The 10,354-nt window shown below is 43.9% G+C and overlaps 1 protein-coding gene across 1 annotated transcript; it reads right to left on the minus strand.

Moving 5' to 3' along the window:
• Window positions 1–1,434: 1,434 nt before the first annotated feature.
• LOC103715746 (probable linoleate 9S-lipoxygenase 4) lies at window positions 1,435–8,859 on the minus strand. Its single transcript, XM_008803483.4, is given in 17 exon segments — window positions 1,435–1,912; window positions 1,914–2,131; window positions 2,134–2,185; window positions 2,187–2,351; window positions 2,353–2,373; window positions 2,375–2,425; window positions 2,427–2,481; window positions 2,568–2,596; window positions 2,598–2,639; window positions 2,641–2,836; window positions 2,955–3,259; window positions 3,342–3,449; window positions 3,526–3,611; window positions 3,685–4,023; window positions 4,130–4,373; window positions 6,883–7,172; window positions 8,418–8,859. Coding segments are annotated over 17 exon segments (2,619 nt in total). The 5' UTR covers window positions 8,617–8,859; the 3' UTR covers window positions 1,435–1,693.
• Between the last annotated feature and the right edge of the window lie 1,495 nt (window positions 8,860–10,354).

Below are 10,354 nucleotides of genomic sequence, written 5' to 3' on the forward strand. Positions count from 1 at the left end.
TCTAAAATTTTAATTTCTAAAATAGCATCCATTATAACATGGGAGATGACTCATGTTCTATAGCTTGCCTACTAACCCTGCCTTGTTTTCCTCTCACGAGGCAAGAGATAGGAGGTGGCATAACGGTGGTCCCGCTAGGGCTTAGCTTAGAGAAAGAGAAGAGAGGAAATAACAAAGAGGATGAGAAAGTGAGAGGATGGAAGAGAGCTCATGGTTCCTCACCAACTACCTCACACTCACACCCACACCCACACCCACGGAGGAAAGGAGGGAGTGGGATAGGGGAGAGGAGCGAGAGATGGGAGGATAAGGTGGTGAAAGAAGGCTTCCTCTACATGAGAGAGAAGGATGGGATAGGAGTATCATTGTTGGTGGATGCAAGAGAAGAGGAGGTGTTTGAGAGGGGAGAAAGCGGCGAAGAGAGGCAGTGGTGAGTAGGAGCGGCCCAATGTATTTGGGGTTAAGACCGTTTTGTCTTTGAGGCCTTCCCTGCAGTGGGCCGGCCTAAAGCGAACTCACAGAAGGGCTTTTTTCTTTTTCATTTTGTCGTTGAGGCCTTTCTTGCGGTGGGCCTTCTTTGGGCCGGGGCCTTAGGCGACCATCTCAGTCGCCTAAGGGTTGGGCTGGCTCTGGTGGTGAGGGAGGCACTACTCACTGCTGCTTACCCCAATGCTCTGACTATTCTCTCACAAAAAGGGAGAAGGCACAAGCGGGAGGCAGTCGAGGGATGGTGGAGCGTGAAGTTAGGTCACGACATGCGAATGGGGGAACTAAGGGATTCATTATCTGTTTATTATTTAAGCGAGGGAACCACCTTTAAATGGTTACACCTTAGCCAAGTCCAAGTATTATATAACTAGAAACCCAAAAGCTTAAGCTTATAAGAAAAAGGTCAACATTGTATATCAAGCTTAACACTCTCTTCATGTGCCACCAAACTATTTAACTATTTACGTGGAAGTATAATTGAGTCCAGATAAACCATAATCAGAATAACTGAAGCTAATTAAATAACTTATTAAATTGAAGCAATTCAAACTCGTTATTTCTAGAAGACATGAGCTCTAATATCATGTTGACTAACCACCAGATCCCAAATGCTCGAGTTTATAGAGAAAGTTAACGTATATCATGTGCTAAGATAGTAGGGTTCGTCTTCCAACAGTGTGACATTAAAGGATTTCAAATTAACTTCCCCAAATTGGATCAACACCGACCATTAGTCAGCCATTGGCCTTTTGTTACGATCATGGCCATGCATCTTTTCATTGTCGAACTTAAATACGTTGAACCCATAAGTCATATTTGAACGGGACATCTTAGCATCATGAGGTGTGTTTGAATCTTCGTTCAACCGACTAGTCATGTTTGAATGCGGCATATCAAATTCGTATACATATATATTAATTTCAATTGATATTTAAAGAATAGTAATGGATAATCTGGACATACATCAATTTTGTATTTAGAATTAAACAAATTAGCGATGACCGATGATTTTCTTATACAAAAAAAAAAAAAAAAAAAAAAAAAAACAAGAAAAATCATCACTAGAGGGAACCATTTATTTATATAGCTAAAGTATCTAATCAAAACCATCACTCAAAGTGACGTCCCATGCATTTGACCCAAACGAGGATAACGGAAACAAACTCCAACAGCCATTTTCCAAAGCTAACGATCCTAGCAAATCCTAAACAAATTCTTCAATGGAGACGCTGTTTGGAATCCCCCTCCCGGTGAGCCCGCCGACACCCGAGAAGTCGGACGTGCTCGGGTACAGCAACGTGTAAGGCATCTTCACCGGCCCATTCCGATTCTTCAACCTTTTGTCCTGGTTCATCCTCAGAATCCGGTTCTCGATCTCGACCAAGTGCTCCCCGAACCGCTTGAAAGCATCCAGAGGCCTTCCGGTCCGTCGTCCACTCCGGCGTGTCCCTCTGGCCCAAGTACACCTCGTCCGAGGAGTGCCTCGATAGGATCTCTATGAGGGACACCCCAGAGAATGGTCTGAAACTGGCCGCTGATGGTCTCCAGAAAGACCCCGTCCCGGGTTATTTCTCCAGCTTCTCGTAGGGCCGGCTTCCCGGTTCGGGCATGAACCGGCGCTTATGGTGGGGCCGGTTCGGAGGTAGCCGGCGTAGGGTACTGTCCGAAGTTGACGGCCGCGGTGGAGGGCGGAGGCACACCCAGATGATGGTGCTGCATGTCTTGGTCAGCTTCCCGGAAGGTCTGCATCTTCGGCACCATGTCTCGTCCTTCTTGTCGCCGTGGGCCGACTCCCGAACCTCCTTCCACCATGCCTGGAGCTCGACGTCGGCCCGGACCGCCGCGTCGCTGGAGTAGTAAAATGGAACAGTAGTCTGTGACCCAACGTCTCGATCGCCCACCATATGACCAGCCCGTCGACTGCGTAAGGGTAGTCCTTGAATCAGTAGCCGGACCTTGTATGGGCTGCTCGGGTCCCGGACAGCAACTCCTCTGTCATGAAATGAGCTAAGATTAGCTCTTTGGAGTAGGACCAAGGGCATGTAACAGATGTTGGATGGCATGTAAATATTTTGTACCTCTTGAGGAGATCATCTGTGAAGTTGCGTGGTCTGTGGAGCTTTCCAGTCCTTGTAAACCACCGCAGACAATCTCCATCGCATATTTCCCGGGGAAGACGGTCGATTCAAGGACGCCGCCGGCATTGATGAGGATCTGGCGAGCCAGGGCATTTATGTTCATCGTGTCACGGTAGTGGGGGCTCAGAAGTTTGTAGACTGGGTGCATTGCGCTCAGCTGCCGGTTTGTCGCAATTACAAATGGTTCGATCGCTGCGTGTGTGTTTAGCCTGCAACCACGGCAAAGAATTCCATAGATTTCAATAGCTGTAAAATGGTCATGCTCTGCTTTAGCTTCAATAGATGCGTAATTTAATGTGATGTGTAGAGCATGATGACAGACAATACCAGTGGCTGATCAGTTGGTGAAAACCAGAATCGTCGACAGCAACATAGGCTTTAGCCAACTGCCAAATTGAAGCCTCGACGCCATCTTCAGCTGGAGTGAATACTTGGTTGACAGCGCCTTTTTGCTCCCCATCGGGATGCGGTAAGCTCAGCTCAATGGCCAGTGGCTTCAGAGTGCCATCATCCTTAAGGAATAGTATAGTTCTAGAGGCATATACCTTGTTGGATGTAGAGTTGACGCGGTTGAGGTAAGGGATCAAGGCATCATGGTGATCTAAAATGAATAACCTGTTACTCTTCAATGCCTGCAACAGAACTCAGTCTCTTAGAATCATCATGACGCAGTTGACAATGCAGCATTCCTTAATAGTTCATTAATTCCCATACCTGATCCACTGTCAAGCCCTCTAAATTCTTTTCGATCTGAGCTGCTGTTATTGAGCTGGTGTGGTCGCCATAAGTTTTTGGATCGAGCTTACTGGTTGGAGGGAATTCCTGCAAGATTGGAGTTGCTTAGTTCATTTCGTCCGTGGCCTAATGATCAACTGCCAATAGATAAACCTCAATTTACCCCGAGGCGCCTAATCATAACAGGGTTCAAGCCGGCAAGCATTTCTCGGCCAAATTCTTCATCAGTCCTCCATGCATACTTATCCTCTGTAGTATGACACTACCATCAGTATCACTTTGTCATGCTGATTACTAAAGGGCAACACTAAGCAATGTATACCTTTGATGACTTGAGGAAGTGGGAGCTTAAGCACCTGCTCCCCGTCGGACCGGATAAGTTCCTTGATCATCTCGAAAGGGATCCGATCTCTGATCTCATCGAGTTCAGGGCACTCGGGCAGCTTCAGCCCACCTTCATAGAGGTTCAGTACGTCTTGGAATGAATCGAACTCCATCGGGGTCTTGTCGAACAGAGTGTTGAGGATTGGTTGCAGCGACTGGGTTAATGACTTGAGAGCGTATCCAAGGAAGTCCGACATCTTGAGGTGCCCGAACCGCTCGTCCCGGGGGACGTAGATGTCGAGGCTCAGAAGTGGCAACCTGCTTTCAGTGTTTGGATCTGTGGAGGAATAAAAAGAGACGAGGATAACATAAGTTTGAGCTTGTCTGGTGATTCCTATCCACATTGCAATGGGATAGATAGCTTTAGGGGGCAATTAAGCTACCAGTCTTGGTAGGGGGCCGACCGGTCCGGCCACGCCGAGGGTAAGGGTACTCGCTGGAGCCACCAAGAACTGGTCGAGCATACTCGGCACCCTTGTCGGGGTTACCAAGATCATTATAGTAAGCATAGGCATAGACCCGGTCATGCTCCTGAAGCTCGCCGCTGTCATCGTCCCCTCTGAGATGGAGTAGTTCTTCTTGTCTGTATGGTCGCAGTGGCTCGGGCGTCTTGCTTGGAAGGTAAGTCTGCAAGATTCCAGGGCATCAACATTTAAATCTGAATGCTAGTTAGCCAATGGAACAGGACATTTGAAAATTTCCGGGCAGGAAGAGCCCTTTTCGTGTACCAATACCGGGATCAGGAGGCTAGACCACTTGTGATCAATATTGAGAACAAGATAAACAGATTAGGGATTTCAGAGTGGAAAATGGGATAGGATTTGTTCAACTAAGATCTTACTACGGTGCACGGGTCATACCACAGAGTATTGTACGTCATCAGGAGATGGACCACCATCAAACAATATACATCATGTATCACATGGTACATGTTATCCGTGCATCGCAGAGGATCCTTGCTTAGTTTTATTACTTAGAGAGAGAATTGGTGTCTAGGTTTTGCAATAAAATATGCTAGGCTACTCAAGGATGACTTAGATCCTTTTTGTGCTAGGTGTAGGCTTTGGATCCAGATATAGTCATTTGCTTAACTGCTAGCTTAACACCTATTTGAATTTTGTCATAATTATTGTAGATAATTTAGGCTGTTTAGGTCCAGAAAGAAGATCGCATGCAATCAAGATGCTACTATCCCTCCATGAACCAACATCTAATTACTATTCCAGATTGCCAATATATTTTTCCTTCTGATTTTTTTTTTCTTTTCCTTGTTGGAAGTAATTGGCTTCCTAATTTTTGGGAGATGTGTAGGCAGTCAAAACTCAGAAGCCAGAATATAGTAGTTGATGCAAGAGGGCCGTTACCCTTATGTTAAATATCAAGCAATCATGTCCAATACATGAGGTATCATAGTTTCTTATCCACAACCAGATCAGGAATCAGTTTCTTATCCTAGTTTCTAATGGATTATGGATATAAGTAGGGTAGCTCAGCACAGAGGCTGAGAACTATGTCATGTGCGAATCCTTTCTAGCTTATTCGGGTTCAGACATGCTAAATAAGGCGCCACAACTATACAAATAATTCAGAACAACAAAAGAGTTTCCTCATGTATATGTTTCAATTTAGTTCATTTGTCTTCTTGGGCTTTTGAACATAAAAACAAAATATAGTTCCTAGAATTAGGTGCACCTGATCTTATGTTTGCCTGGCAAGTGATGGAAGGAATTCGAGTTGGCCAAGCTAAATATTTGATAAGAAAAGCCAAGCCACAACAATGTGGAGGTGTATGTAACATTTTGTGGTGCGCAGTGGAAAGTTTACAATAATTCATGATAATCAAGGATGAGATTATATCATGAAAGCAATGTATATGAAATTTCAAACTTCAAACCATAGTCTCCATCATAAATTAAAAGGTGCAAATCATTTGGCAGAAGCTATCATAGGTCATTGAAAGGGTTATGTAGAATTTTGGATGAGTACCTTTTGAATTCATTGTTGTAAAGGCAAATATTATTTAGCAACAAATTAATGACATTTTGGATTTTTATAAAATTAAAAAAGAAAAAGGTACAAGAAACAATAGCACTTGTTCAACAATAGCAGAATCAAATTGATCGTTATGCAATATCATTAACAGTAGTATCACTTGTTTAACAAGAGTTATTTGAAACAATTATTTGAGTGTATAATGTAAAAGACACTTTAAACATTCATAATACCAAATAGCCATGGTTTGACAGAGATCTCAATGTAATTTCTGAATAGCATAATTTAGCTTTACTATTTGTGTATGTACTTGTTTTTTTTTTTTTTAGCAGAGGCTCTAAGTATAAAAGATGACATGCTCCAAAACCTTAATGCCTCTAAAGTTTCTGCAAATCCTTTTCATGCTCAGCAATGTCTGCACCCGCCAACTATAATCCTGCAAGTACTCTAGAAGAAGTGGATATTCTCTTTAGGAAAAAGTGCATAAGATTTATGACAGACAATAGATGACAACTCCCGTACCTTAACCAAAGCTTGACACATCCAAACACACACGAAAGACCATTAATCTTGGTGGGTGGAGAAATTATTAGTTGGATCAGAATATCAGATCCACCGCTGAGTTAGTGGACTAGCCCAATTAGAAAGCAACACGGCACAAAGAACATGGAAAAGAAAAAAAAAAACTACAGCTGTGTTGCTTTCTAGTTGGATTCGTCCATCAGCTCAAAGGTGGACTTGGTCCTGCTAAAATTAAATTTGGCTAGCGGGAGGCTCTTTTAGAAGCAATCAAATGCAGGGAGATGCTTACCATTTTCCTTTTCAGAAGCCTATCCAATTTTTAATTCATAGCGATGCAGCTCATTCATTCAAATTGGCCTTACTTGGCCTAGTCCAACCCCATATGGTTAAAATAATAGTAAACAATCAGAGCCCATAGGAAAAATTAAAAGTCATCCACTTTCGATCACCATGCAGTTCACAGCGAATGTGCAAGTCAGTGATTGGCTGAGCACAAACAGGACTCGACTGAGACCATCGATCTCATCTTGTTTGGCAGCAATCTCCAACTATCAAATCCTGGGTGAACTAAGTGGTGATCATCAACAGGTGTCGGAGTAATCGAATCCATAACAATACTTACAGTATTGGCAAAGAAGATACGGTCGTATTTATACTTGTCGACTGGATAGACCCAGGAGTTGCAGACGAAGTGGATACTTCCCTTGCGAGGGACACCATCCAGGGTCAGTGATTTGAGGTAAAACTCGGAATGGTGGCTGTTCTTGACGATGACTGCCCCTGGAATGCCTTGGCTCTCATCCCAGTCGAAGGTCACGTTGAACCTGGACTCGCCAGCTGATAAGGACGTCAACGTCGTGATCCACTCCTCGAGGTATGCCGCTGGCCCCACCTTCCCTCTCTTCCCGTTATCTGTTCCATGGACCACCACGGTATTTATCAGCGTCCGCTTCCCTTCCTTGGCCGGGGAGCGCAGAGCATTGATTCAATTGGCGTCATTTTGTCATCATGTCACCGTACAAGAGGGAAAACATGATGTGTGGGACAAATATTACAGTTGGGTTGGGTTAGCCAAAATCCCATATGAGCAGCAATATTAGGCGGCCAGGGGTGGCAATTTGATCTCGCCGATATGAGCCAATTTGATCTAAATAGAGTGGATTTTACCATATCTTAAACAAATCTAAAATGATTATGAATAACAGTAAACTTGATTCTAATCGGATCCAAATATATATTTATATTTAAAAATAATTATTTTTTTAATTTTATTTTATTTTTTTATTCGATCCGTTTATTTTTTTTTTTCTAAGATAAATGTATCATAGGAGTCCGGATGCAATAAAAAATAAAAAATAATTTTTTTTTTTTTTTTGGAGGGCAAAGCAACTCCAGCCAAATAGTATTTTTGGAGTGGTTGCACGATTTGTCTAATTCATCTTATTTAATTATATTAGTCTTATTTTATCCTAGACGATCCGTCCAATCTATTTTATTTAATTTTATCCATCTTATCATACTCCGACCCATCCCGCTCGGTATTCTCCACCATATTTTCTCTCGTCCATTGTGGGACAGAGGATTGATTTGATCCACAGAGGTTGATAGGGTTACGGGTAGAAGGGATTGATTTGATCCACAGAGGTTGATAGGGTTAGGTGTAGAAGGGATTGATTTGATCCACAGAGGTTGATAGGGTTAGGTGGTGATCAGGCCATGCATTTGGTGTGGCATCACTTTAATGCAACTTGGACAATTACTTCCGGTCCCCGTCCCATTATGAAGATTCCTTGATATTTTCTACCACGACCCCAACCCATTGCTTATTGTAGCAATCAGGAAAGGCCAAATCCAATCGTTCCCGATAACGTGGCAGGCAAGGAAGAAGCTATTCCCTCATGCTCGCCCACTGGTCAAGTCAATCCTAGCTACAAGTCAATGACTCGCACAAAGCGTCCCTAAGCAAAACCCAAGTCTCTGCCGTCCACATGAGCCTTCAATGCCATCCCATGGATGGGTTTCATGCGAACCACAGCAGACCAAGTCTTTGCATCCGATTGTTAGAAGAAACCAAGTCTTTGCAAAGCCAGAATATGATGAACAAAAGTTATTGGCTATTAGGAAAGGAGAGGAGAAATGGAAAGAGGGAGAACTCACTGGGATCGCCGACGGTGGCGCTGACAAGCTGGAAGGAGATCCCCTTCCCCAACACCTCATGCATGCGGTCGAGCAACGAGGCGTGTAAGTCGTTGAAATCCAACACGTTCTTCTTCATCAGCACCACCGTCCCTTTAATCTTCGTCCCCTTGCCCCCCTCCGGGTGCTTCCCCAGAATAGCATCAAAAAAGTTCTGCATCTCGCTTTACTTCCTTCCCAATCAACAACAAAGCAAGATCGAGATGGAGTTTGAGATGGAGATAGAGATGGGAAGACAAAGAAGACCTTGTGATTGGAATAGCTTGGGTTTTGAGGTGCAAGCAATGAGAGGAATAAGGGGTATTTATAGATCTCAGAGTCTAATAGGCATGCGTTAAAGTCGACGTGCCCGTCTGACTTGATCCATGACGTGGCATGCTCTATGTTGTTCATCAAGTTGTAGGACTGGTAAGCTAAATTTACGATGTCTTTCGAGAAGGCTTTGGACATAAATGATGGTGCTAAGAAAAGTCACAGCTAGTTGGAGATAAGAAGCAAATGACCATGAGTTGGCGCTGGACCCAACACGTGTTGAACCATTCATGTGTTACTTTAGGAGCAATGACTTGGAAGGTATAATTTAAAAATAAGCAAGTGGGGAAGCCTTCAATTGAATTTATTCCAGCTGGTGCTTGGAACTTCCCTTTTGGCTTGCAGCATCAACTTAATTTTTGAATAATCTGTGAAACCAGGGACTGGGCCTGGTCCGCTTCACCAACCCAACTATTTTGGCTTTGAGCTGCACGTGCGATGCATGTAAGAGCAACTGAGAGGAAGACTTCGGCTAGAGTCTTTTTCCTCTCCGATCACGATAAAGATCGGAAGTTCATCGCGATCCAGAGACTGGCCGGACAACGTCGGGATCATTTATTTAAAGATCCCCTTCCTTCTTCGAGTTCACTCGAGATTAAGCCACCAATCCCAAGCTCCTCCTCCGATTTTCTTCCTCGATTTATCGCCGGAAGGAGCCATTGGACCACCTAGCCAGCCGAGGTATGTGCTCCACTTCTTCTTCTTCTCCTCTTTTCCTCTTCTATGATCGTTGGAATCTCGTTTTCAACCGGCAATCGCTAGATTATTGACGAAAAAGGGCGATACCCTGTTTCCTCTATTTTGATGACCGACCCTATTTTCTTCCAATTTCGGCTACCTCCATTGCCGATGCTTATCGTCGGAGGCTTTCATTAATTTCTCATGGTGGTTGGAAGCTGTGGCCAGAGCTCAAGCCACCGGAATGCATTGGTTTCATAATTTAAGAGGTTGGACTCCTATTTTTGTTGGTTTTGGTGCTGCAGGCTGCCAGTCACCGCCGGCTGTCGGACGTGTGTTGGTTGGCCATAGGTCCTTGACCCCGGGCATCACCTACAGCTACCCTCTTCCTTTCTCTTCCTTGCTTAAAGAGAGAAGCTTCTTTTTTCTCTCTTTTCTATCTGTCTTCCACCCTTTCTCTCGCTGCAAAGTTTCTCTCTCTTGACTCATGGGCAAACATGTTGATTGATCTAGGTTGACCCATGCTATTGACAACCAAACCCAGACCATCGATTGAACTCGGACTGAGATTCTCTCTTTTGTCTTTTTATTTTTTCTCTCTTATTTTTTTCTCTCTACTAGACTTTCTCTCTATACTTTCTCTAGAGATGATAAACCCAGTAAGATACTTCTTTTCTTGATACTGGGTCAACCTTGGTGAAGGGCCGTGATCCATGTTTGACGGCTGGCATGCTAGCCCCTATCTTGGCCCTTTCCGAATACTATTAAATTTGGTCACATTCGATCTCTATTGAACCATCCATACTCTAGTTCGAATATGATCATATGAGTTTTGCCTTGATTAAAACATCCGGGGTGCTGGCCGTTCCCGCTTGATAAGTCCTATGAAGATATTAGAATTAGGGTTT

This window comes from Phoenix dactylifera, chromosome 6 (assembly GCF_009389715.1).
Source record: "Phoenix dactylifera cultivar Barhee BC4 chromosome 6, palm_55x_up_171113_PBpolish2nd_filt_p, whole genome shotgun sequence".
In the NCBI taxonomy this organism is placed as follows: domain Eukaryota; kingdom Viridiplantae; phylum Streptophyta; class Magnoliopsida; order Arecales; family Arecaceae; genus Phoenix; species Phoenix dactylifera.